General features: G+C 51.9%; 2 protein-coding genes across 4 annotated transcripts; one reads left to right on the top strand and one right to left on the bottom strand.

Annotated features, from left to right (window-relative positions):
- The first annotated feature begins 568 nt into the window (after positions 1 to 568).
- SLC7A4 (solute carrier family 7 member 4) lies at positions 569 to 15,083 on the top strand. The gene is made up of 5 exons (XM_074972942.1): positions 569 to 691; positions 7,627 to 8,699; positions 9,390 to 10,066; positions 11,821 to 11,929; positions 12,533 to 15,083. The coding sequence occupies exons 2-5, from the start codon at positions 7,718 to 7,720 to the stop codon at positions 12,724 to 12,726; spliced, it is 1,962 nt and encodes a 653-aa protein (XP_074829043.1). The 5' UTR covers positions 569 to 691; positions 7,627 to 7,717; the 3' UTR covers positions 12,727 to 15,083.
- Positions 15,084 to 17,154: 2,071 nt separating this feature from the next.
- On the bottom strand, positions 17,155 to 24,717 carry LOC141999206 (protein DGCR6-like). 3 transcript variants are annotated; one of them, XM_074972374.1, is made up of 5 exons: positions 24,471 to 24,716; positions 23,923 to 24,071; positions 23,097 to 23,197; positions 20,365 to 20,505; positions 17,155 to 18,303 (listed from the first exon to the last, which is right to left on the bottom strand). In XM_074972374.1, the coding sequence occupies exons 1-5, from the start codon at positions 24,584 to 24,586 to the stop codon at positions 18,220 to 18,222; spliced, it is 591 nt and encodes a 196-aa protein (XP_074828475.1). In that variant the 5' UTR covers positions 24,587 to 24,716; the 3' UTR covers positions 17,155 to 18,219. The 3 variants fall into 3 exon arrangements, with proteins under 3 accessions (XP_074828475.1, XP_074828474.1, XP_074828476.1); XM_074972373.1 differs by having other exon boundaries at positions 17,157 to 18,303; positions 23,911 to 24,071; positions 24,471 to 24,713; XM_074972375.1 differs by lacking the exon at positions 17,155 to 18,303 and adding an exon at positions 18,332 to 19,654 and having other exon boundaries at positions 23,911 to 24,071; positions 24,471 to 24,717.
- Between the last annotated feature and the right edge of the window lie 2,444 nt (positions 24,718 to 27,161).

Genomic DNA, 27,161 nt, shown 5'->3' with positions numbered 1-27,161 from the left:
TGGTTGGAAAGTGCCTCGTTCATCACAAGCATTGCGGCCAATGCCTGATTCCCAGCCAGGGTTGCCCAAAGGGTCAGTAATGGAGCGCAGCTCGAGGTCTGACTGGACACAGATCAGCGGCCGCCTTTGTCTCTGTGTCCCAGCTCCCCATCTGTGACCCGGGGGTACTCGCCCTCCCCCCCCGGGGAGCTGGGAAAAGGAGCCTTCGTGGGAGGCTCAGATACCACGGTGACGGGCGCGCAGAAAAGGTCGCGAGGGAAGAGACGCCGCCCTGGTCGGTGCGGTCCCCGGGGCCACCACAGAAGCAGCCCTGGGCTGAGCGCAAGCCGAGTCTGCGGCGCGATGCCCGGGCACAGCCTGATCCGGGCCCGGCGGCGGGGCGGGGCGAGCGCGGCGCGAAGGTAAATAAGGCGGGGACCAGCTGGTTCCTCCGCGGCGAGGCGGCGAGTGACGGCAGCGCCCCCCGCCCGGTGGTGGGCACGGCTGCCCCGGCCACCGCCCCCGCGCCGCGCCGCGCCGAGCCGAGCCGAGCCGAGCAGCGGCGCTTTGCTCGCTCCTGCCGCGCCGGGCAGAGGGGAGCGGAGGGCGATCCCCGCGGCCCGCACACGGGGCGCGGCGGCCCGCACACGGGGCGCGGCGGCCCGCACGGCCAGAGACGCACGATCCTCTCTGCGGCCCGGCGCCGGGGCAGGTAAGCGCGGCCCGACCCCCTGGCACCGCGGCACCTGTGCTGCCCAGGGTCGGGCCCATCCCCGTGGGGTCGCGGCAGGCGGGAGGGGGAAGGTGCCCCCCCGCCAGCCCCACTGCTGGGGGCTGGGCGCACAGGACCGGTCCCCGCCCTTGCACCCCATCCCCCTTGGCACCGTGCGCTAGCGCAGACCTACTGGAGGCGGAGGCTCTGACGTCTGTTCCTTTGCTCCTCCGGCTCAGTCGTGCTAGCCTGGGTCTGGGAGAACTGCTTCCACCCCGAGCCGGACAGGTAGCAGCAGGTGCTGATCTCCCAGCTTCCTCCCTGCATCCCCCAGATGGCCAGGCTGGGAGGGGAAGGGGGAGCCAGTCCTCTTGGGGACAGGGTCTGCCTGTGCTCCCACAGTACCTGTATCTGAGCACAAAAATCTCTGCCCAGCTTGCCTGTCTGCCTGGGCCCCAGCTGGGAGCAGGAGGGGCTGGCTTGTTTGCTGTCTGGGCATTGCCCTGGTGCTGGGAGGGGGGTGCATCCTTTCCCCTGAAAATTGGAGTTCCCAGAGGATTTGGAGCTAGTGGTCAAGCTCCATTGGTGGTCCCTTGGGATAGAGGGAGCTGGCCACCCCTGAAAGATGCAGGAAGGGGGAGAAAAAACCCATTCCCCCTCCCCCAGAGGGCACTGCAGCCAGTGAGGGCAGAGTAACTGAGGCCTCAGGCCTGGGGTGGGGGTCGATTGGGGCAGATGAAAGCAAACTGGAGGATGGTGTTACTGGTGGGCTGGAGAAAGCAGGGCAGTGGGTAATGGCGGGTGGGGAGAAGCTGAGGCCAGAGGAGCAGGAGGCTGGAATTAAGGGACCAATAGCTGGAGCCAGTGGGTATATGAGGGGTGGGGCCTGGGTGAGCTATCGCCCTGGTTGAACAAGTGGCTTTAGGGTAAAAGCAGCTGGGAAGCTCGGAGCAGCTTGGATCAATGGGTGGAGAGGAGCCAGGGTCAGGAAGCTACCAGGTTCAGGGCTCCTGGGAGGAGCTGGGGTAGCTCTGAGAGCCGGGGGAGGGGATAGTTAGGCTGGGGGAGCAGGGAGGGTTGTTGGGAGTAGTGGGTGGAGCTTAGGGTTGTGTGGGAACTGAGACCCCTGTGGGGCAGAGAGCTTGGGACGGGTGGTTTGGTCCTGGGAGGTTAGGGAGGCTTCAGGGAGCTGAGAGCTTGACAGGCAAGTGGGACAGCCTGGCCCCGAATAGAGGGAGAGGCTGGTCTCCGAAGCATGGGGAGAAGGTGTTACACGATTCCCCAAGTGGGTGGTCTGCAGCGCCGTTACTGGGGCTGTCTGGTTCGAAATGCAGGCACCACTTCTGACTGAGCTGAAAGAACCGGCTCTGTTAGCCAAAGCTCTAGCAGGCTCATCAACCTCTGGATGTGGGCAAGCCACTACTAGAGAGGGACAGAGCCACCTGGAGTGGGTGTGGGTTGCACACCAGAGGAGGGAACACCGCAGGAGCTGGGACAGTGAGGGTCTGTTTATACTGCAATCACAGGGAATGACTGCAGTATAGACGTACCTTGAGTCGGGGCCTGCTCTCACCACCTCAGCAGTATGGTGGAGAAAGGGGCAGCCCTGTCCCCAAGGCCCGGCCAGTGACGATCATCTCATAGGGAGCATGGCACAGGGCCCCTCACTGCCTGACTGTACTTGTTTAGGGTTATACAGTTATATAGTCAGTACAAGGAGCCCACGCACTCCTGACACTCTGGAAATGTGTGATAAAAGTGAACTAGTCCAGTAGCCACCATTGACCAGTAATTCACATCAGTAGCCCAGCAGCTGGGAATGACCCGAGATCTTTGTGACCTGCAGTTTCAAGCAGCTCGGGAACAATGATCTTTGCAGCGTGCCCAGAAGGTCGATAGACTAGGGCTCTTTGCTGTGCTAGCCAATGCCCTGATTCTGGGCCATGTGCTAAGTCCTTTACATAGTGTGTTTAGCATAAAAGGGGGTGGAGCCCAAGCACAGGGATTCCCCTAGTGAAGGGGGGAGGACAACTGATGTTAAAGGGGGGGCTGCTCATTGCCCCAAGGTTAGGGGCATGCTGGGAGAGGAGTGTTGGTGGAGGAGGGGAGGGGAATTGCCCGGGCACTGCGCTCTGGCTGTCCTGGTTTGCTGGATGGCTCCATAGGCAGGAACCATAAGTAGGGCAGCCCCTGGAATGCTTTGGTTGACACACGAAGGCACAAAAGCAGCACCTGGTCACCTTTGTTCTCCTCCCCTCCCTGCCAATTCCAAGCCACGTCTGAGGCGGCAGCCACACTTTAAGAGCTTACTGTGCTCACGTTGGGGGGGACCCAGTAATTTCCATCCAAGAATACTGAAAGAGCTGGCACGTGAAATTTAAATCCAGTAGCAAGGATGTTAATAAAACTATCAAACTGAGGGTGGTACCATGTGACTGGCAAATCACTAATGTAATACTTAAGAAAGGGGGGCAGGGGAGTGATCTGGGCAATGATAGACCTGTCAGGGTCTGTCTACACAGCAAAGAAAAACCTGCAGCTGGCCTGTGCCAGCCGACTCGGGCTTGCGGAGCTTCGGCTGCTTCATTGAACTGTAGACTTCCAGGCTCGGGCTGGAGCCTTGCAGGGTCCCAGAACCCTGGCTTCAGCTTGAGCCTGGAATGCAATGGAACCACCCCTCAGCCTGAGCCCCATGAGCCTGAGTTGGCAGGCACGGGCCAGCCGCAGGTGTCTAGTTGCTGTGGAGAAATACCCTTAGTCTGACCTCAGTAGTATATAAGGCTTTAAAATAAATTGAGAAGGAAAGAATAATTAAATATATGGAAGTAAATGGAAAAAGGGACACAATCAAGGGGGATTAGCTCAGTGGTTTGAGCATTGGCCTGCTAAACCCAGGACTGTGAGTTCAATCCTTGAGGGGGCCATTTAGGGATCTGGGGCAAAAATTGGGGATTGGTCCTGCTTTGAGCAGGGGGTTGGACTAGATGACCTCCTGAGGTCCCTTCCAACCCTGAGATTCTATGAATGCAGCATGGGTTTACCAAAGGAAGACAATGCCAAGCCAACCCAATGTCTTTCTTTGATCATTGATATTTTAGGTGAGGGAAATGCCATAGATCTAATAACAGTAAAGCATTTGATACGGTACTATGTTATTAGTGAAGCAGAAGAAGATGGGAGTTTGTACAAGAATTGTAAGGTGGTAACTAGCTAAAGGAGAAAAGACAACGGGTTGTGCTGAAAAGTGAATGATGGGCTGGCGGAAGGCTACTCAAGGATCAGTCTTGGGGCCAATCTTGAATATTTTTATTAAGGACCTTGGCACAAGAAGTAGGACGAGAGCTAATGAAATTTGCTGATGACACAAAGTTGAGGGGCACCATCAGTACAGAGGGGGGTCAGACTAGTACACAAGAAGAACCGAATGACCTAGAGGACTGGGGTAAGAGAAATGGGATGAAATTTAATAGTACAAAGTTCCAGCTCATGCAGCTAGGGACTAATAACAAGAATTTCTGCTACAAGCTGGAGGCTCATCAGTTGGACGTGACCAAGAAGGAAAGAGACCTGTGTATGTGGGTTAATTGTAGGATGACTGTGAGCTGCCAATGTGATGTGGCTGTGAAAAAGCAAATGTGATCCTCGGGTGAATCAGGCAAGGCATTTTCTGTAAAGATATTGAAGTATTAATGCCATTGTACAAGACACTGGTAAGACCTCCTCTGGAATACTGTGTACGCTTCTGGTCACCCATGTTAAAACCAAAAACCCCCACACCAGCTGGAACAGATGCAGAGAAGGGCTACTAGGTTAATCAGGGGAATGGAGAGCCTGTCTTAGTAGAGGAAATTAAGAGCTTGGCTTTTTTAGCCTTGGAAAAAGAAGGCTGAGAGGGATCTGTGCACTCTATAATTACATCGGGGAGGAAGGGGAGTGGAAGTGGGTAAATTTTATGGCGGGTGAAGAGCTATTTAAACTAAAGCACAATGTTGGCACAAGAACAAATGGGGATAAACTGTCTATGAACAAATTTAGGCCTGAGATTAGAAGAAGCTTTCTAGCCATCAGAAGATTGAGGAAAAACAGCTTCCCAATAGGAGCTATGTGGGAAAAAACCATAACTAGTTTTAAGATAGAGCTTGACAAATTTATGAGTGAGATTGTATGATGGGGTTACTTGTGGTATTGGGGGCAGGACTCAGCAGCCATGGTAGTCTCTTCCAGTTCATGTCTTATGTTCCTAAAATCCTGTGCTTCAGGACTTCAGCTGGTCACTTGTAGAGGCCAGAAAGGAATGGCCCCCAATGTATTCTGGTGTTTGGGGTGAGACGGATCCTTCCTCTGAAGCATCAGAGATGGCCACGGCTGGATCTGGGACCTAGATGGGATGGGTCAGTGCTCTCAGGTGGTTCTGCAAATTCTCTCTCAGGACTTGGCTATTGAGTCTTGCTCACATGCTCAGGGTCTAATTGATCACCATATTTGGGATTGGGAAGGAATTTCCCCCAGGTCAGATTAGCAGTGACCTTGGGGGATTTTCATCTTTCTCAGCAGCATCGGGTGTGGGTCAGTTGCTAGAGTGATCTCAGCATGTCTCACTAAATTGATTCCCTGCCATTGCCTCGGGCATTGGTTCACCCTGGGTCCCTCCTCTTCTCTGCCTGTGGCACAGAATAGTCTAGTCTCCTGGGGTCTGAAATATGTTGGTCTAATTCTGGTTGTTGGGTTTGGTGTGGGGGTGGCTGGAGGGGTTGGTGGCCTGTGCTATACAGAAGGTCAGACATGATGATCTGGGGGTCCATTCTAATCTTAAACCTGTGACTCTGTCTACCTGGAATGTTGATACATTTTCTGCTTAAACACAGGGGGGCCTAATTCATCCCTTATCTGTTCTCCCTGCACCCAGCCACCGTCTGTAGATTGTCTTCTCCTTTCCTGAATTGTGCTTTGCCCAGGAAGATCTCTGAGATATCCTTGTGTAATGCCAACAGACCCCTGTCACAGGTGGGTGGGATTGAACTGGGGTCTCTGGAGCTTAGTGCACAAGCCTCTACTGCGTGAGCTAAAAGCCATGTGGCTGTTAGTTAAGGCTGTAGAGCAGACTCATTAATCTCTCTCTCTAAGTGGTCTTGGTGCCACTTGATGGGACAGAAACCACACCCAGGAGGTGTGTGGGTTACACACGTAAGAGTGCATAGCATAGCTCCTCCCCTAGTACCATGCTAGCCAGAGGCCCTCAGCATCTGTTCGGGAGCTGATCCTGCTCATTGCTGTAAACCACCAATTCCAAGGCAGGTTGTTTTACTCAGCTGCAGTTTAAAAAATGGAGGAACAAACATACACTAAACATTCAGCACGAGAGAAACAGATTTTTTTAAAATGTAGTTTCATACATTTTTTTTTTAAAAGCCACAATAACATTTCTGTTTGTTCATTTTGGACCGTACTTGGGTCACCAGCAGAGTTGGAACCTTTAGATGCACAGCACAGACCTCTGAGCATTAGCAGACTGTTCGCTTGCGAGGAACCATCCACTAAAGGGGGATGAAGCAGCCACTTTGCCAGTGGGTTTCATAGCTGTTGGCTAACAGCAGAGGAGTGTGGAGATGCAGGAATCCTGGGTTCAGTTACAGGTTCTGGAGGGGAGTGTCCTCTTATGATTGAGGACCCTTCTGCCCCCTCCCCCTCTGCTCCTACTCCAGCCTCTGCCCCTCTTTTCCCCCCTCTGCTCCTCCACCCTTTTTATTTGAGCCAGACTGCTGCCTTGTCCTGAGCCTGTCCCCACAGCAGCCCCCAGCAGCTGGGAGGAGGAATTAGAGGGAAAGTCCTGCTGAGCCCCCACTGTCCTGGGGTGGAGCATGCTCTGTGGGGACAGAATACCATCAGTCTGGTCAGCATGTACGTGCACCGGGAGGGAATGGTACATGCACCATGCAGTTGGTCTCAGATAATAATGCTGCCAGTCTCTACTGAGTGTTGATGTGTGAACCAAAATCTTAAAGGCTTAAAATGTGACCAAACTTGGGCAGGTTTTCAATGGGACAGCAAAAGGCACATCCCGGACTATAGGGTAACCTCTCTGCCAAATGTCAGGCCCTGCTTCAGAGCCTGGAGGGGCTAGAGTTTCACAGTGAAATGGTTGTACGGGGTTTTGTGCACATAGGCAAAACAATGTATTTTTTCCTCTTAATCTTGTTCTCAGAAACAGCTGAACAGGTTCTGATAACATCTAAAAAGAGTCAGGCTGAGGTAGACACCCAGCATTGGGAATTTCAGCCCAAACCCTTAATGTTTGGCAAAGTTATATGCAACTGAAAACACGTCTTATCACTGAAAGTGTCCGTCAGCTTCCCTAGAGGTGACGCTACCAGCTCTGCCTAAAATACCCATTTCAAAGAAGTCATTGGCTCCCATGTAAATGGTTTGTGGATACACGTATGGAATCAATTCTGTGGTCTGTTAACAAAGGACAGGTGCACTCCTGGGTGAGCAGGAATCCTCCTGGGAAGGGACTTTTTGATGGAACACCAATACATACTTAATAAAAAATTGCTTCTTCCCTACTTCTCTTGGATTCCCTGGCTGCACTGTACAGCCATAACACACAGCTCCCCATAACCAGTGTGGTTCCTGGAGGAACAGCCAAGGCAGGCCTGACGCTGGGATTGTAGGGGCTCGGCTGGAAACTGAAACCTTTCTGAGCCCTTGCCACTTGCCTGCCCCCTGCTGGTAATCGTTGGGAGTTTGGAGAGAAGTATCCTTGGTCATGTGATGCTGGGTGTTACACAATTGAGAGCCTGGCTAGTGCTTGCTGGACCTGAGTTAGTTAAAGTGTGGCCGTGGGGAGCGGGGAGGGAGAGGAGCTGGCTCGTGTTTGGGTCACGTGTGTACAGGGGGGAAAGGGGCTGGTTCATGCTTTCTTTAATTCTCGCTAGGTCTTTGACGTGGAGACTTCTGTGCAACACGCTGCTCTGACCCTCCCCATCCTTCCGCTGTCCCTGCTGCGGGCAGGGCTGTCTGTCTGAGATGGCGGGCCGGCTGCCTCGCTCTGCGGACCTAACCCGCTTCTGCCAGAAACTCAACCGGGTGAAAACTCTGGAGGATGACATGATGGAGACAACCTTCAACAGATGCCTCTCCACCATTGACTTGACACTGCTGGGCATAGGGGGCATGGTTGGCTCTGGCCTGTATGTCCTCACGGGCACAGTAGCCAAGGAGATCTCTGGCCCTGCTGTCATCGTCTCTTTCATCATTGCTGGCTTTGCCTCTCTGCTGGCTGCTCTCTGTTATGCCGAGTTTGGTGCCCGGGTGCCTAAGACAGGCTCCGCGTACATGTTCACCTACGTCTCCATGGGTGAGATCTGGGCCTTCCTGATTGGCTGGAATGTGCTCCTGGAGTACATGATCGGGGGCGCTGCAGTGGCAAGGGCATGGAGTGGCTACCTGGATTCCATATTTAGTCATAAAATAAAAAATTTCACCGAGACCCACATTGGCACATGGCAGGTGCCGTTCCTGGCACATTACCCAGATTTCCTGGCAGCAGGCATCCTGCTGATAGCCACAGCATTCATCTCCTTTGGGGCCAAAGTGTCCTCCTGGCTTAACCATGTGTTCTCTGCCATCAGCTTGGGTGTGATCCTCTTCATCCTCATTATGGGATTCATTCTCGCAGAGCCCAAGAACTGGAGTGCCCAGGAAGGCGGCTTTGCTCCGTATGGACTGTCGGGCATCATGGCAGGCACGGCCACCTGCTTCTATGCCTTTGTAGGCTTTGATGTCATAGCAGCCTCCAGTGAAGAAGCCAGAAATCCTCAGAAGGCTGTTCCCAGAGCAATAGCCATCTCCTTGGGCCTGGCCACAGGGGTCTATATACTGGTGTCCGTGGTGCTGACACTAATGGTGCCCTGGCACACTCTGGATCCTGACGCTGCCCTGGCAGATGCGTTTTACAGAAGGGGTTACTCGTGGGCAGGGTTTATAGTAGCTGTTGGTTCCATTTGTGGTAAGTATGGACAGGCTGAAACCTCATGTCCAGACTCCCAGTGCCCCAGTCCCTGGGCTAGTAGCTAGGCCTGTGTCCTCTGGCAGGGTACGTGAAAGAAATAACATCTCTGGTTATGCACTGCATGTTTCCAGGGCCTGAGTCATAGCCAGGCTACTGGTTTGTGCTCCGAGCCCTGTATTCCATTTCCAGGTTTGCCACTGACTCTCAGTGTGACCTCGGGCAAGTCACTTAACTACACTGTGCAATGCTGTGTAATAGTAAATGCTGTGTGCTAACTCCACCTCCTTGGAGGTTGCCTCCCCTCGGAGTTGCTCCCATTGTCTGGGGTTGCCTGTTGATCTGTCCTGGGACTGAGGGAATGAAGCAGAGTCCTGGATAGAGTTCCTACTCCCGGGCAATCTCTCCTGATGGCAAAGTATTCTCTGGGGCTCCAGGGTCCTGGATCTAAAACCACTGAGGAGCAATGGCCTCCACTGGAGTGAGCAGATGAGCCTGATTGTGACCTCCTCATGGGAGAGATCCCTGCACTCCTTGGCAGGTGCACATGAGCTCAGGAACTGCACTGCTGCCTTGTCCCTGAGCCAACTCTGGTCCCCAGGGTGGCATGGGCAGGTTCGGGTGTGTGGCTCTGATTCTGACTCTGACCCCGTGGCCTCTCTCTTTCTTTATCCTTCCCTCCCCCCCCAGCGATGAACACGGTGCTGCTGAGCAACCTCTTCTCCCTCCCCAGAATTGTTTACGCCATGGCGGAGGACGGGCTCTTTTTCCAGGTGTTCTCCAGAGTGCACCCCCGCACGCAGGTGCCCGTGATTGGGATTGTGGTGTTTGGGGTGCTCATGGCTCTGATGGCCCTCATCTTCGACCTGGAGGCCCTGGTGCAGTTCCTGTCCATTGGCACTCTGCTGGCTTACACCTTCGTGGCAGCCAGCATTGTTGTGCTGCGCTTTCAGCAGGAGAAATCGGCAGCTCCCCCTCAGCCTGCCAGGAGCCAGCCCAGTCCTGGGCCCAACGAAGGGACTGGCCCCAGTGAGCTAAAGGAATATGAATCCTTTTCGGACAAGCTGCAGCTGGTGGGCACGTACAAAGCCAAAGTGCACCGGGAGCCAGGGAAGCTGAAGGCAGCTTTCGAGCCCTACCTGGAGTTCCTCAGCGACTTCCATCCTGGGGAGGTGGTCACCATTGCCGTGGTTACCTTGATGGTGTCTGCCATATGCCTGTGCTCCATCTTGGTATTTGGCAACACCCATCTTCATCTACCCATCTGGAGCTACTCCCTGCTGCTGCTGCTCTTCAGCCTGGGATTTCTGCTCAGCATGCTTCTCATTTGGGTCCATGAGCAACAGCAGAGCACCCAGACCTTTCAGGTAGCCATCTGCCCATTTCATTCTCATTGCTTGCTGTGGTCTGGGGGAGGTTGGAGTGGCCCATGCACAATAATGTCTGCAGTAGAGAGGAAGGCTGGGCTTGTGGCTAAAGTGCAGGCTTTTCTTTTATTGGACCAACTTCTGTTGGTGAGAGAGACAAGTTTTTGAGTTACACAGAGCTCTTCTACATCTGACACCTTCATCTCCATCTCTGAATGTCCAAAATTAAGCATAATTAATATTAATTAGTTACAGTTCACTCAAGTGATTAACTCAAAACAAATTAACTCGATTTAAAAAATTAATCACAATTAATCACAGTTTTAATTACTCCGGTAAACAGTAATAGAATGCCAATTTAAATTTTTTGATGCTGATCTATGTTTTTCAAACATATGGATTTCAATTACAACACAGCACACGAAGTGTACAGTGCTCAATTTATATTTTTATTAAATATTTGCATTGTAAAAAAAGATAAACAAAAGATAGTATTTTTCAATTCACCTCATAAAAGTACTGTAGTATAATCTCTTTATCTTGAAAGTACAACTTACAAACATAGAATTTTTTAAAATAACTGCACTAAAAAATAAAACAATGGAAAACTTTAGTGTCTACAAGTCTACTCAGTCCTCCTACTTGTTCAGCCAATCGCTCAGAGAAATGAGATACAAGAGATAATGCTGCATGATTCTTATTTACAATGTCACCTGAAAGTAAGAACAGGCGTTCATGTGGCACTGTTGTAGCCAGGGTTGGAAGGTATTTATGTGCCAGATAAGCTAAACCTTCATATGCCCCTTAGTGCAGTCTACAAGTTGAAGCAAGATCGTTTGTTTATCTCTTTCCAGTGCAAATATTTGTAATAAAAAATAACATAGTGAGCACTGTACACTTTGTATTCTGTGTAATTGAAATCAATATATTTGAAAATGTAGAAAAACGTCCAAAATGTTTATAATAAACTTAAATTAATATTCTAGTGTTTAACAGTGCAATTAAAACTGCAATTGCAATTAGTATTTTTAATAGTTTGACAGCCCTAATATTAACTATTTGCATCAATCCTTTCTCAGTTATTTCCTAACAACTCCTATGCAGCAGTGTGGTCTAACTACCTACCTAGTGTCTGGTAACCTAAAGACCAAACACACCCTGAACTCCCTTCTTCAGAAATCTTGCCCTGTCCCTTTCATGGTCTCCTGCTTACCTTCTGTGAATAGGAGTGCAAAACTAGGACCTAAAGTTATATTCCTCTAGGCCTATACTATCATAACTAAAACCCAGCCTTTAGTGTAACTACTTCTATTAGGTCTCCTACAACAAATCCTTAATCTAGCAAACCTGGTAACCCAATTACTTATAAAGAAAAGGAGTACTAAGCTTTCGTGAGCTACAGCTGTAGCTTATGCTCAAATAAATTTGCTAGTCTCTAAGGTGCCACAAGTACTCCTTTTCTTTTTGCGAATACAGACTAACACGGCTGCTACTCTGAAACCAATTACTTATGTTCACCTGCTTGCCCCCCATGTCTGTTTCAACCTAATAAGCAAAACATCAAGGTCAATCATATACCCCTATATCATTATACTCATTGCAAGCAAGGGAGAGGTCGTAGGTCAACAACATTTGAAGAATTTTTCTCAGCAGTTGTCCACACTTCAGTGTCCTTTGAATGTGTGAGGTCAGCCTTAGTTGTGACTGTCGTAGGTGTGGTCTCTCCTGGTCACTGGTTGCTCTTTCCCTTGCAGATACCACTTGTGCCACTCACTCCTGCGCTGAGCATTCTCCTGAACATCTATCTCATGCTGAAGCTGAGCTACATGACATGGCTTCGATTCTCCATCTGGTTGATCCTAGGTGAGTTCAGGAGTTTGGCTAATCAGTGATGTTAACTCTCCTGAGAAGCAGGCCCATTCTAAGCTGAGGAGCTGGTTGACATCCATGGTGATGCTAGGCAAGGGAGTTGTAGGCCAAGTGTTTGATAAAATGCATCTGGCTGTCAGTGGGAAAATGAATTAAAATTGTCTTGGGTTAAAAAACTAAAAATCAGTGAAATGGCCCTGGCTGGTCTGGGGAAGTAAGAAGGGAAATCAGGCCAGTGGCCTGTTGGGGCTTTGGTTTTTAACTCGCCAGCAAGTTGTGTGGATACTACACTGGTCAGGGCCATTATAAAGAGAAGGGAAGTGATACTGTCACATGGTCTGAAACTGGTGGAAGGACCATAGACAATGGGCCATGGCAAATGCCAGTTGGTTGAGTAGGTGGGCTGGGGCTGGTGGGGCCCTGCAGCATTGGCATTGGGCCCGCTTTCATTCTCCCTTTCTTTCCTAGTCAGTCTCCATCGCACACATCGGGGGTCTCTCCCTCCTGCCTTGGCTGAGCCAGACACTACTTAGTTATGCTCCTCTCCTCCAAGCTCTTTTGCCTTACTGCTAAAGCAAACTCTCTCTGCTGCAACAGGCCTCCTGGTGTACTTTGGTTACGGCATCTGGCACAGCAAAGAGAACCTGCGTGAGCTCACGTCCTGCAATGTGAGTGCCCGCTACGTGGTGTTCCCTAGCAGCAGCCTGGAGGAGACGGTGCAGGCGGTTCAGCCCAACCCCCAGCCCTCGACGGGGCTGTCGGACATGGTGACTGAGGAAGCCAAGCGATGATGCGTCCACGGCATAGCAGCCTCCCTGAGTGAAAAAGGACACCCCCCAACCCCCACTTTCCTCTGCAGAAAGAGCTGCCAGGGCTGGGTCTTCCCTGAGCAAACTCTGGTGTTTGGAGACAGGATGGTGATATACACACTTCCCCATCGGCACTCACAGCAAAAGCACCAGGGAGGTGATGGCTGCCTCCTCTCCCATACCCTGGCACATGGGGATCTGGCTTTTCTCTACCTACTTCTAGCTCTTAGTAATGTGTAAGCCGCGTCTTCCCCAACTGCTCTGCCCAAATCCCCTCCCAAACCCAGCACAACCCTCATAGCAACAGAGGGGTCACATTTCTTTTCTACAGTTCCACCATTCTGTGCCCTGCCCGTCCTGAAATGTTGGGGGGGCAGCAGTGCCAATGTGGCCATTCCCACCAGAGCCCACCGTGGTCCATGGTGTATGATGAAGGGTCTCTGGTAAACAGGCAAGAGTTGACACACAGGTGGGTGTAGGCCTGGGAGTCAGGACTTTATCCTGGCTCTCACAGGGACTCCTGGCCTTGGCTGAGTCCCTTCTCCCTGCACCTCATCAGTAAAATGCGAGTGATGCTTATACTGAGCAGCTGTGGGCTTAATTAGATGATGTGTGTAAAGCACTTGAAATGTGCAAAGCTCTAGAAGTGCAAAGTATTAGGGCATTTCTGCACTAGCTTTCCTGGGGTTCTTGGCACAGACCATTGGGTGCTGATCAGGCACCTGCTGGCATTCCCTGCCCTGGTCCAGGTCCAGTGCAAGTACCTAGTTCGGTGGGGTCACACCCAGGGCACATTCATGTGGTTCCATTATTCTAAAAGGCACAGAAATGAGCAGGGGGCAGCCCAGGCCTTCGTACTGAGTGGGGATGGCAAAGGTGAGGCCAGGGCAAGGCACTCTGGTTGTAAATCCATGGCCTCACAGGGGCAAGTGCAGAGGGAGCAGAGATTCCCCATACCCTTTGTTAGCTGTTCCCAGGCAAATGGTTTCTAGACAATCAATCACTTTACTAGTGCAGTGGAATAGTGCATTACCCTGGCTGTGCCCTCGCTCACTCATCCCAAGCAGCTGGGCTGCCTGTGCATCAGCCTGACTCTCATGTCCCCCCAGCCTCCCACACACGGGTTAGTTTGCAGCGCTCAGCCCTGTACAACACACAGGCCAGCTAGTCCCTGCCTGGCAGCTACCGCACTCTGAAAGTGAGAGGCAGGACCTAGGCATGCTCTGTGTTTCTGAGAATGGCCTGGGACTTGTGTCCTGACTCAGTGCTGAAGTAGCTTGCAGTGGCCTAGGGCCCCATCTATGAGACAGCTGCTTCTCAACCCCATCCCACTGCTAACACCAGGCCCTGTAAGGGGCTGCTTTGGGCTCCAGCTCCTGTGCCCCTAGCCCCTTGCAGTTTCCTTGGGGCCCTACAGGCTGCTCTCGTGGCATACAGGGATGGGGGCAGGCCCTCACTTCCCCAGTGCCCTGGCAGGCTCCAGCCCCTAGGCTGTCCCTGCTCTATTGCCAGCTTTCATGTAAATTGGGCTGCGGCCTCCCCTGCAAAGCCAGCTTTGGGCTCCCCTCAGCCTGGTGTCAGGGTGAGGCCTTGCCCTGCACATCAGGTCATTGCTGAGGCTCCTTTTCCCACGGTTTTCCTTTGCCCATTGTCTCCTCTTGGCTGCTGTGCTGTGAGCTACTGAGCCCAGCTCTGACATTAGGCCAGTGCCCAGGGCGAGCGTGAAGGTGGCTGTTGTTTACTGTACATATCCCTCACCCTCCGCAGCTGCATACGTGAGTGGTCATGGCAGCTGTCCCCTGCCCCCACAGCGTGAGGTGCAGGTAGGGCTTGGGCCAGGTGTAAGCCTCACACTCACCTGCGAGTACGGCATTGTTACCTGGTGAGCTTCCGGCTGAGGCCTAGCTACTCGTATTTATTAGGAGGAAATGTGCAGAGCCGATGCAAGCACCACAGAAAGCACAACAGCCAGGCCCTGCAACAAAGCATTGGGAGGGGTTTGCACAAGGCAGGAGATGGAGAGCAGGGAAGGGACACTGGGCTTACGTTCTGACAGCCTGGCTGTTTGTCGGCTGAGGCTGCTCCTGGAGCCCACAGGAGGCAGCTGTGCCGCATGGGCATTGTGAATTTGCTGTGACTGCCAGAGCGGGTGTACTTAGCACACACTGTTCTGGGTCCTGCCTGCTCCATGCTCTGTTGGTGCCACCTTGCCCTGCACTGGCACTTGTGTTGTGTGAAATGTTCCACACTGGGGCTGCTGTTGCCAATGGCGTGGTATGTCCCTGCTGTGCTCTGCTCAGTGCCTGTGTAACGGTTTGTAATAAAGGTGCTGACACTCACCCTACGTATAAATAATGGTCCTGCAATAGTTCTGCCTGGGGAGGAGTCTGTCCACACTGCTCTGTAGTCACTCTAAATGAAAGTGGAGCCAGCCTGGTGCAAGTCTGAGGCCATCCCTTCTGTGGTCCTGGGGGGCCAGCAAAACCCCTTCTGAGGCACCCCACTGCACCAGCAGGGATTAGGGCATGGCTCTTCTTGTGCTTTGCTCTTCCAAAGCTCCAACAGCTTTGCTGCATCATGCCCAAGTCCTGCAAAGACCGAACCAAGGCAGAAGCTCCAGGACTGGGAGGCTGGCTGCTGTGTGTTGGCCAACTCCGTATGGAGATGAGTTTGAGGCTCCCCTTTGAGGAGCAAGTCTACACAGCAGCAGGGGTATAGTATCTTCGCTCCTGTGTCACCAGCCCCAGCCTTTAATAGGCCACAGGGCTGGATTAACACGGACACTACAGATCCATGCCTAGGGCCCCAGCTGCTGGAGTCATGTCAGCACCCTTAAAATTTGTCAGTCCCCTGGCTGTAGTTGTTGCATAGAAAAGGTGGAAGACACAAACCCAGCGTACTCAGTGCACTGACACCTCCTGAGGAGTTAACACCCTGATGCAATGCCCCATCAGCCACAGGCCACCAAGGGACTGTGTGAGTAGCTAGAGGAAAAGAGGGCTGGCCCACCCACAGAAGCTGATACTCCCCAGCTGCCAGGGCATACACTGGAGGGGCCCCTGCTGCCACACCTGCTTGTCTGAAAAGACATGGTGGGGACTATGCCACTGCCATTTCAGGCAGGGGGTGAATTCATGATGGGGAGCAGGGCTGCAAGTGGCCCTGCATTAGGCATAGCAGAGCCTTAGGCCTGGCCCCAACCCATACCTCCAGCTTTCTTTGCCATAGCTCCCCCCCAAACTTGTTCTTAGAGCCCCCTTTCCTCCTGCCTGTCCCACCTGCCATATTGTCAGGGTATCCCCCTGCTCATGGTCCACTCCAGGAGCGTCCAGGCAGGTCTCAGAGCTCCAACTGTCACCTGCCTCTGGGCAGTGACCCTTGGTCACCCTCCCTCCTGCCTTACAATGTGATGTCCCCAGCAAGCCAGTCTGCACCCGTGCATTGCCCTGGATCCGGGGGCTCTGCACAGTGTATTGCCAGCAGTTAAAAAGAGCAGTGCTGTTGCTTGTAAGTAGGCACTTTTATTTTTAAAGTAAGAATAATAAAAGTTCCTATGCAGATGCTTAAAGGTTACAAGAGGACCCCCATTTGGAGGGCTGCATTCTGTCAGAGGGCAGCCTTACCTGGGGTGTCCTCCAGCACCAGGCTGTGGCACAATTAGTGCACCTGCCTCAGTTTCCCTCCTTCAGAGTCCCCAGTAACTACACCAGAGCTCTCTTGCCTCAGTTAATATCCCTCTTTGGGACTGGTTTATTAGTCAGTTCAAATAATCCACAACAAAAGCCCCCAAATATAGTCCAGTGCACATAGTACTTAAAATACTACATCTGGTCCCCTCATTCCAGTGTCTCATATGTAGGACACTGGCATCTTCTGCCACACCCAGGGTCTTCAATTCTTTCCTGTCCTTTTGCCAGGACAGCTACCACAGCCCTTCCAACTGGAGTGCAACTCTGCTCTTCTCCACAACTTCTCTGCTGGCAGATTATCCTCACAGGGGAGCATCCCTCTGGCTCCAGCTCTCCAGTGCGATGTCAGCTGGCAAACCCCACCACTGCTCCCCTGCTTTCAGCCCTCTCTGGCCCTTGGCTTTGGCCTCCCAGGCTTACAAGTCAGCAGCTTCTGCTGCTCTCTCTCTTAAGAAAGTCAACGAGCATTCCTCCCTGCTGCTTTCCTGCCTTTCTCCAAAATCACCTACAGCTTCTTTCAGGTCTTTGCAGCTCTCACCTGCCCCTTTTCTTCTCTTAAAATCCAAGTTGGAGGCAGTCGGTCAGTCACAGGAGCACTGGCTCCTTTTCTCTTAAATGGCCAGTGCCATCTTTTGACAATACCAAAAGATTGGAACATCTGTTAGAGTAATCAGATAGCAGGAAATGAAAGCCAAGAGCCAGACATGAATTGCAGATGAATTATTTATTTCTAAACATTATGAGGCTGGCATTTTAAAGTAGCATGCAGTAACATAACCCTTAGCATCCCCAACAGGCTCCTCTCAGACAAAGTGCACATCTGCCTTCACAGCCCCAGAGTAGGCAGGCACAGGCTTGGCTTTCTCCTTCAGCTGGGAGAAGAGAAGTGGCAACTCACAACGAAGGGAAACCTGTGTCGTTATCTGCCAAGAGGCTGCTTTGGGAAGGAGAGCTTACTCCAGCCAGATGTCTGCTTTTAAAAAGACCAGTTCCTGCCTTTGATACCAGAAGCTGTTAAATGCCATGCCATCATTTGCAGTTCTTTATCTGCAACACATGCACCCCCTCACAGTAGCAAGGCAAGGCTGCATTTGAGATGGAGCAGCAAATACTGCTCACTACTCCAGATTGATCCACTCACACATACACACGTCACAAAGATGTTGCAGCCCTTTGCCTGCTCTCCAGAAGGACCCACTCAGCTGGGCACTCTGAAAACACCTCCACGGCACTAACTGGCTGCCAAGATCATATCGAGCATGGTCTGGTCTCTGGTGTGTTAGTAAAGCCATGCCAACACTGCACATGGAAGAGGATTACTGGTCTCCTTGAGAAATCTTGTGCCTTACACATACCTTCCAAGTGCCCAGAAACTCTGTCTCTGGTCTTGTGATCTGTGGAAAATGTGCCCACATCACCCAAGAGCGTGGACTCTGGGCTGGATGGACACTGCATTGGTCACTAAAGAACTTAATTTTCTTATTCAAAGACCACAAGTTATTCCTCAACAGCTGTACTTGAGGAGCTGGGTAGTGAACATATGGGGAATCAGAGTGGACGCCATGCGCTGAGGGGTGCAGGGTATAAAAGAAGCACAATGCTCTCTACTTGCCCCCTCTGCTCTTCATTTTCCCCGAAGAAACGGAATCTAACAATTTTAGTTGTTTCTTCTACACTTGGTGACCAGTGGCTTCTCTCCAATGTTACAGAGCAAACGATGTAAGTAGCCTGTTCTTTAGTGTGACGTTCAGAGGGAGATTCTGGACAAAGAGGAGCTGTGCCCTACTCAGGGGAAAGCCTTCTCTGGTTGCAATTCCTTCTGCTGCAACTTTCGTATCAGCTCTAACAAGTTAATCTGTAAAGTCAGCTCCTGTGAAGGGAAAGACTTTAATGAAGAAATCAGACAGTCCCATTTCTCTGACACTGGCTGCTAGCAAGAGCTGCAGAGGGAGAACATGGTCTGCAGCACACAGACTGTCAGTCACACTAGGGGAATGAAAGGGAAAAACTGCCCATGCAGAACTAAGGCTTATTTTGGTTTAAACACATCCACAAAATATGAAGTACATCACCACATGAGATCTGATGCAAATCATCCCATTACAGCAGGGGTGGGCAAACTTTTTGGCCTGAGGGTCACATCTCAGTATGGAAATTGTATGGAGGGCCAGCTGGGGCAGGGGATTGGTGCGCATGGGGGCGATAAGGGCTCCAGCTGGGGGTGCAGACTCTGGGGTGGGGCTAGGGATAACAGTTTGGGGGTGCAGGAGGGTGCTCTGGGCTGGGATCAAAGGGTTTGGAGGGCGATCAGGGCTGGGGGCAGGTGGTTGGGACGCGGGGTGGCGCGGCTCAGTGGTGCAGGTGTGGCTCCTGGAAACAGTGGCCCGTCCTCCTCTGGCTCCCACACAGGGGCGGGGCCATGCCATTCTGCACGCTGCCCCGTCCGCAGGCACTGCCCCCACTGGCTGTGGTTCCCGGCCAATGGGAGCTGTGGAGCTGGCGCTTGGGGCGGGGGCACTGTGTGGAGCCCCCTGGCTGCCCCTGCTTCCGGGAGCCATGCGGAGCTGCTGCACGCACAGAGCAGAGCAAGGCAAGAGTTGGGAAAGCTCCCAACCCTGCTCCCCGGCGGAAGCTCGAGGGCCGGATTAAAAGGCCTGAAGGAACGTAGTTTGCCCACCCCTGCATTACAAGGTACTGATGCTTTAAGACTCAACACTTTATGAAGGTTCTTTCCTTTTCCACTGCTTGTTCGTCAATATACCAGGTGAGGGGGCACAGTGGCCTGTCGCCTTTGCAGCATGTATGGCACTAGGTGACACTTTCCATTAAAAACTTACAAGTTAAAATGCTCACAAAAGGAAAAGGTGATCACTGAGATTTAGGTCTGGTATTACTTGTACTCCCTTGGCAAACAACATTACTCAACTGTGAGGAGCTCCCCTGAAAAAGCCACTATTATCCTCCTTCAAACCCCTTCTTATATATGTCCTTTTCTGTGATACCTACAAAAAATTTGACAATGGTTAGGCCCCGGTATACTCAGACCACTGCAGATAATGCTGTGTCAGTTTTCTCATACTCCCCTGTCTGTCTGTCTCCATCTGTTGTTTCTTGTCCTACATAGATTGTAAGGTCTTTTGGGCAGGGGGCCATCTTTTTGTTCAGTTTTTGTAGCGCATGAGCACAGTGGGGTCCTGGTCCATGACGAGGCCTCTTAGACACTATGGTAACGCAGATCAATAATATTTCTGTATTTTTGAAAAATAACTGTATGGAGGCGTTTAGTAGAGCAAACTGGAATAGGAACGTGAGCTGATGGGTGCACAAGGAGATTTATGGAAAACAATCGGTTATTTCTATTATGGCAGAGGCTGGAGATTCCAACCAAGAACTGTATCCTTTACCAAGTCACTTTACAGTAGGCAGCTACACAGAGGTGATGCCAGTGATTTATAGATGAGGAAAGCAATCAGCTCACTATACGTTAGGTTTATTTTCTAGCTAAAGCAGACTAAAGTTTCAGGGTTGAGAGGCTCCTGGCATACACTTCTCATCTCAGTGTAACCCACAGTAGAAGACTGTGGCTCTTTGTCCCTCTCTACTGGTTGGTTTACATAAGAAGTTTGAGCCTGCTGCTGTTTCCAGCCAGAGGACTTAGGCCATCTCTAGGCAGTGAGTTAGTGCGTACAGCAAGCCAGGTTGTCAATCTACAGTTCACCAGGTTGCCAAGCATTAATATGCCATGTAGACAAGCCTTTTGCCCTTTGGTTCATGCAGCTGAGCAAGGATCACACTTCTAACACTGGAGACAGAGTTCAAACCCTCTGTCATGTGGCTGGATGAAACAATGAGGATGGCTTCTGGTATTTTACCCTTTTTAGCCATTTACTTGTAAGAGTACTGACAAATCTTGCACTCTCTGCTCACAGACCTGTGGGTTTGTGGTGATGTAAAATCCAGACACTCCAGCTTTCTCCAGGGTGCTCTGCTGGTCAACTACTTTTTGGTCCAGTTCCAAGACTATTTTCTCATCCATCAGTCGCTGTTCCTCTCGAATGCGCTGCTCCACAGCCTCAGAAATGAGAAAAAGACACTAGGATTCTAAAGCTAAAGAAGTTTAATGTTCTTCCTCTAGTTACTTTCCTATTAGCTTTTCTCCAGCCCCTGTCTAATGAAACCCAGAAGCTACTTTGATCCTTTGGAAGCTTTTAAAGGGGCCCAGGACCTGTTTGTACTCCCCAAGAATAGCTTATTCTCTGCATTTTTGAAGGACAAGAAGATAGGCTAGGCAGCACCATCATGGTGCCCACCACAATGCATGGGACAACTGCTCTCCTCATGAGGCTGTGAGTTAGAACACCAAGACCAGGTGCATATGTCTCTGCAGAGCAGCCCCTGGAGCCAATTTGTTCACAGACCTAATTCCCCAAATCCTGACTTTCTAACAGGAAGGCCAGTTCAGTCACGGCAACCTCTGCAACTACAAACTGATTCTTTGTGGGAACTGCATCCGCCTGGGGAGAGATCAGCCCTCAGTCAGGGTCCAGGGCCTCCTGAAGGGCCATGAGCAGGTTTCAGGGGGTCTGCCAAAAATAACCAGAGAGCAGGGCTCGCGTTAGGCCACTGGGGCCCAGGGCAGAAAGCAGAAGTCCCAGCCCCGCTACCCAAAGCTGAAGCTGAAGCCCAAGCAACTTAGCTTTGCGGGCCCCTCTGTGGTGTGGGCCCCAGGCAATTGAACCACAGAATCTCAGGGCTGGAAGGGACCTCAGGAGGTCACCTAGTCCCACCCCCTGCTCAGAGCAGGACCAATCCCCAACTAAATCATCCCAGCCAGGGCTTTGTCAAGCCTGACCTTAAAAACCTCTAAGGAAGGAGATTCCACCACCTCCGTAGGTAACCCATTCCAGTGCTTCACCACCCTCAAAGTGAAAACGTTTTTCCTAATATCCAGCCTAAACCTCCCCCACTGCAACTTGAGACCTTTACTCCTCGTTCTGTCATCTGCCACCACTGAGAACAGCCAAGCTCCATCCTCTTCGGAACCCCCTTTCAGGTAGTTGAAAGCAGCTATCAAATCCCCCCTCATTCTTCTCTTCCACAGACTAAACAATCCCAGTTCCCTCAGCCTCTCCTCATAAGCCATGTGTTCCAGTCCCCAATCATTTTTGTTGCCCTCTGCTGGACTCTTTCCAATTTTTCCACATCCTTCTTGTAGTGTGGGGCCCAAAACTGAACACAGTATTCCAGAGGAGGCCTCACCCATGTCGAATAGAGGGGAACGATCACATCCCTCAATCTGCTGGCAATGCCCCTACTTATACATCCCAAAATGCCATTGGCCTTCTCGGCAACAAGGGCACACTGTTGACTCATATCCAGCTTCTCGTCCACTGTAACCCCAGGTCCTTTTCTGCAGAACTGCTGCCTAGCCACTCGGTCCCTAGTCTGTAGCAGTGCATGGGATTCTTCCATCCTAAGTGCAGGACTCTGCACTTGTCCTTGTTAAACCTCATCAGATTTCTTTTGGCCCAATCCTCTCATTTGTCTAGGTCCCTCTGTATCCTATCCCTACCCTCCAGCGTATCTACCTCTCCTCCCAGTTTAGTGTCATCTGCAAACTTGCTGAGGGTGCAATCCATGCCATCCTCCCGATCATTAATGAAGATATTGAACAAAACCAGCCCCAGGACCGACCCTGCTTGCTATCCCCTAATGCCACCCCTGGTTTTTAATCCACTCAATATGCAGAAAAACATTGTTGTGGCACAGGCAGGAGGTGGAATTTTTATAGCATGTTGGTGTGGCCTGAAATAAAAAGGTTCAGAACCCCTGTCCTATGTCACAAGAAAAGGTTTCTGAGATAAATAAGGGCATAACCTGAGCAAGGGAACAACCCCACAGGAAGCATTGTGGGAATTGGGCATGGTCAGTAAGCACACCAAGATTCCTAACCTGACTCTCTGCCTCTGCTTGGTCCTTGCCAGCTCTAATTTCTTAGGAGCGTAGCAGCAGAAGCACACAGCATTGTATTTCTTGTACTTCACTGATTAGTATGGAGGCCTTAACAGCAGTCAGAGCCATCCCTTGGGTAGGGTGAATTGGGGCGACTGCTCTGGGCCCCATGGGCCAGTGTGATTGGCTGGCATAGTCGGTCCCAGAGGAGACGAATCCGTCACTTCCGTCCTGGGCCCCATAGGCTGGTGTGATTGGCCGGCGCAGTCGGTCGGTCCCTGAAGAGATGAATCCGCCTTGGGCCCCACACTCCCCTAGGGACGGCCCTGACAGCAGATCCACCATATTTACATCTGCAGTCTGCCACCAGAAGTGCACAGTACACAAATAATCAATTCCTTTCACCTCCTCTAGTGATTTCTCAGGATAGGCCCGTGGGAGTGGTAGTCTAAAGCACGCAACAGGGTTTGATCATCATTACTTACTGACTGAAGATGGGGAGGAAAGAACTTTGTTAGGGCCTTTCCGATCATCAGATCCTATAGCTGGAAGTCTAACTCATAGGTCTCTAGAATGATTTCAGAACCAGCTTCAATGTTTGTGCCCTACATTTAAATGTGGCTTTATTGTTTTTTAAAAATGACAGACAGGAACAGCTCTAGCAACCTCGTTGCACTACCGCCAGCTTCAAAGTGCTAATGAAAGCCTCACCTCCAGCTCCCTCTGCTGAGCTGCTTTGAGAACGGGCAGGTTGTGAGGTTTGCAGGATTGCTGGGCCTCTTTGTGTCTGTGGAACATTTCTTGCTTGAGCACTGATTAATAAATACAAAGTTAGACTCTCCATCCAGAATGACAGTAGGCAAGGCAGTGACACCCAGCATTTCCCCTATTCACAGCAGAAGGCTAGGCTTTGGAAGTTAAATATCTTATTTCAGAGAACTCTGCTTTCAATAATTCCATTGCAAGCAGGAGCAGAGCATCTCCAGGGGCAAGGAGTGGATACCCAAAGGCAAAAGTACAGAAGATCAACCACCACACAAATGTATTTATCAAGGTGTTTGAATAGCAGAATTCGGTCCATAAGTTCTCAAGTCTCTTTGCTACCCACAGTAAGACTAAGTGCTTTAAAATGTAGCCACTAACGTAGCTCACGTTCCATTGAGGAATTATATTAATTCTTCAATCTGCACAAGAACATTGGTTCTGCAGCACGGCCATATACACTGACAAGGACTGGAGCATTGCTCCCAACATCCCTGCCACAAGCACACACTCACTGATGTTATATCTACTAAAGTGGCCACTCATGCTTGTACTGGGGCTGCCAGCCCATGAGATCAGGCTGCAAGACCCTGGGTTTCCCCAGCTATTAATCTCTGTACAATCTGACTTCCCCCTGCTCTCAGCGTCCGGAGCTGAGCAGCTGGACTGCAAAGCAAAGGAACTACAAGCACCAGCTTCCTAGGAAGGAGGCGGGAGAGGGATCGGGCCTGGGCAGTGGCTCAGCTCTACCGGGGGCTCTCACCGCGGTGCTCACTGTGCAGCTTCAGCCGTTGGTTGTAAAGGTTTTTTTCCGTCAGGTGCTGGATCTCAAGCAGACCCTGGACGATCTCGAAGACGGTGCCATCGATAAGTGCCAGCGCCAGGTCACTGAGGATGGTGTACGATAAACGCTGCTGGCAGGAGCTGCGGAGAAAGGGCAAGGAAAGGGGTGCGGGGTCGGGGGCGGAGCGGACAGCGCCCAGGGCGAGTCCGGAAAGCCGGGGTGTGGGGCAGCCCCCTAGAGGGTCCCCTGTGCTGGAAACCAGGGCGAGCTCCCCGCAGGGAGCGGCCCGGCCGGAGGGCAGAGCAGAGGGGGCGTGAGGCTGCACTCCCGCACAGCCCCGCTCCCCCCGGGGGCTGGTCAGCTACCGGGCCGCCGCCGCCCCCCGCCCCGCCCCGCCCCGCCCCCGGGCTGCGTCCAGAGGAGAGCTCAGCCGCGGGCCTGGCCGGACTGGGCTCGACACGCGCGGCGGGGAGGGGGGTTTCCGATCGCGACAGCGGGTGTCCATGAGGCGGGGGGCTCAGGCCCGGCGCCCCCCTCACCTGGGCAGCCCCTTCACCAGCGCCTGCAGCTCGGACAGCAGCTGGTAGTGCCGCTCCTGCTGCCGGGCCCGCTCCGCCGGCTCCTCGTAGCCGAGCCCGGGCCCGCAGCGCTCCATGCAGGGCGGACGGTCTGACGCCGCGGGAGCGCTCTGGGGACAACACGGGGCTGCTTGTCTGCGGCCCTGCGCGCTCTGGGCATGGAGGGAGGCTGTGCGTGGGGAACGTGCGCGCTCTGGGCATGGAGGGAGGCTGTGCGTGGGGAACGTGCGCGCTCTGGGCAGGCGGGTGGGGGCTGTAGGCGTGCGGCCGCGCGCGCGCGTTCGCGGCAGGTGCGGGGCGGAGCTGTAGGGGCAGGTTCGCGGGGTGCGGGGTACCGAGCTGCCCGGAGGGCTCCTGGGTGGCCGGGGCCGTGCGTGCTGTGGGGCTGCAGGGGGCTGTGTGCCTGCGGCCATGGGAGCGCTCGGGAGGTGGGGGGCAGGATCTGTGTGGCTGTCAGGGTTGGTAAATGCATTAGGGGGGTGCTGGGAGCCATTGACCCAAACTGCAAACCCTGTAGATGATGGAAGCCACTTCAAGCCAAGGGGTGCAGCGGCAGCATCCCCAGCCCCCCTAGTTCCAGCCCCTGTGTGCGTTAATAGCCCAAAGTCACTTTAAAAGGAGCCTCAAACTAGACCAATCTATGTATTTAGGGTCTGGGAACATGCCTGGGGAGGGGGAGAGGCCCATAGGGAGGTGCTGACTGACAGGCGGGTGCTGCATTCTGGCCCTGCGCCAGCCACTCTGCCACCGTGACAGGGGTGTGACACTGCCCCCCACCTCGAGTACAAGGCCACAGGTACCCCCTCCAGCACCCTGCAAATACCCCCATCCCAGTACACACACACATCCCTCCAGCACCCCCAAATACTCCTTCCAGTACCTGCCAATTGTACCCCCCCAACTGTCCCCTAGGATTGCCAATACTCCAGGATTCTCCTGGAGTTTCCAGGAATTAAAGATTAATATTCAATTAAATATTATGTCATGTGATGAAACCTCCAGGAATATGTCCAACTAGAACTGGCAACACTATCTCTTTGCTCCCCTCCTTTCCCTCCCCCACGCACTGTCATCTATTTGGGAACATGAAATATGCTAATATTTCTGGGCCTAGAAAATAAATGCTGTGTAGTCTTTAGAGCCATCTACTGGTAGGTTCTCTGTTAGCTAGCTTGGTACATACTGCCTCTCTTGTGAACCAGTCTCACGACATGTGGTGACTGGGGACAGCAGTGGGAAAACTACTTGGATTAATTTAGTTAAACTGCAAGTGGGATGTGTCTACACTGCCACAAAACCCATTCGCCTGCCAGCAACAGGGTTGTTCTGGTTGAGAAGCAAAGTAACTTCTAGCAATGGATGTCTAGAGAGCCATCAATGGGAGAAAATTTGTGCATGGGTGATATTAAAAAAAGTTAGCTACACCAGAGCAACTGTTGTGTATACACCAGGCCTCTGCCTATCTGCACAGTGACCTTGTTTACCTTTTCTTTTGTATTCTGGGCTGTTAAAGTACCAGAAATTATATTTCTTGTAATAATTCTTAAGTAATTATATTTCTTTTAAAAATTCCTCTGATCAATGTCCCTTCTCTGTGTGAAATGAAATGTCAATTGACAGATACCAAATAATCTGTCACACTATGACAGCCAACAAACAAAAACAACAAACAAAAACAATCAGAGAGCACAGAAGCAATCCTTTGAGGCTGTTTCTTGAACATTTGCTTTTCCTGCCTAATGAAATTGACATAACCTGAATCCAGAGAAAACTGAAATCAAATCATTTTTCATTTAATGTTTCAGATTTGTGTTCTCAGTTACCCTCCGTAGAGCTGATGATTTTAATATGTCAGATCTGATTTCAGTACGAATTTCGACAAGGATTGCTGATGTTGAGGAAGTTGCTGAGAAATGTGAACTGAATGCACCTCAGCACTAGGTATCTAATGTTCAGGTCTCTGACCCAGGGTTTAGCTTTCTGTGATTGTGCCATTTCAGCCCAGGGAAGGAGTGTGGCTTTGGCCCCCCTTATCCAGGTCAGTAATTGTGTGGACACAGTTTGGACCTAGCACAGGCTAAGGTAGCCCTCAGGTTTGCATCAACTCGTACCCTGATGTGTCACTGGTGCAGTGTCACAGATTCCCCGAGATACATATTAGCCTTGGCCCCAGCTTCTCCTGCCTGCAATCCAGCCCCTTCTTTTTCAAGCCTGTCCCCAGCATCCTTCCTGCCTGCTGCATAGGCACAGTTAGCCCGGGTGATTGGCACTCAGAGCTGAGTATTGGTTTAGCCTAGCCTGGGATGTGAGGGTCCCCTACTGCAAGGCCCTCCCGCATTACAGCATCCTCACTATTTCCACACTAGCCCATGTGTGTCCATCTGGGTAGGGTTACTGTACATCTGGGTTTTCCCGGACATAGCTTCTTTTTTAAGCCTTCTTTCTCTGTCTGGGAGATTTTAAAAATAACAGGAAACGTCCGGGGGTTTTGCAGAGCAGACAATCTGCCCCTCAGAAAGAGCCCTGATTGGTCCGCTTCCCGATTGGTCCCTCCTCTGCATCTGCAGCTGATTGGTTCATACCCCAGCAAGCCACAGCTGCCCAATCCTGCCCACCCAGGCCCGAGCTCCCAGCCCTGTGGAGGGGGTCCTG

The sequence above is a fragment of the Natator depressus genome, chromosome 15 (genome assembly GCF_965152275.1).
Source record: "Natator depressus isolate rNatDep1 chromosome 15, rNatDep2.hap1, whole genome shotgun sequence".
NCBI classification, from domain to species: Eukaryota; Metazoa; Chordata; order Testudines; family Cheloniidae; genus Natator; species Natator depressus.
Note: the sequence above shows the minus strand (reverse complement) of the source record. Positions and strands in the feature narration are given on the sequence as shown.

What these genes read in the sequence shown, in the direction of transcription:
- SLC7A4 (XM_074972942.1), top strand. Translation starts at nt 7,718, where the DNA reads ATGGCGGGCCGGCTGCCTCGCTCTGCGGACCTAACCCGCTTCTGCCAG. An exon ending in AGCTGTTGGTTCCATTTGTG is followed by an intron (nt 8,700 to 9,389) that starts GTAAGTATGGAC and finishes CTCCCCCCCCAG; the next exon opens with CGATGAACACGGTGCTGCTG. An exon ending in CTCCATCTGGTTGATCCTAG is followed by an intron (nt 11,930 to 12,532) that starts GTGAGTTCAGGA and finishes CTGCTGCAACAG; the next exon opens with GCCTCCTGGTGTACTTTGGT.
- LOC141999206 (XM_074972373.1), bottom strand. Translation starts at nt 24,586, where the DNA reads ATGGAGCGCTGCGGGCCCGGGCTCGGCTACGAGGAGCCGGCGGAGCGG. An exon ending in CTGGTGAAGGGGCTGCCCAG is followed by an intron (nt 24,072 to 24,470) that starts GTGAGGGGGGCG and finishes CTTTCTCCGCAG; the next exon opens with CTCCTGCCAGCAGCGTTTAT. An exon ending in CTCAGCAGAGGGAGCTGGAG is followed by an intron (nt 20,506 to 23,096) that starts GTGAGGCTTTCA and finishes CTCATTTCTGAG; the next exon opens with GCTGTGGAGCAGCGCATTCG.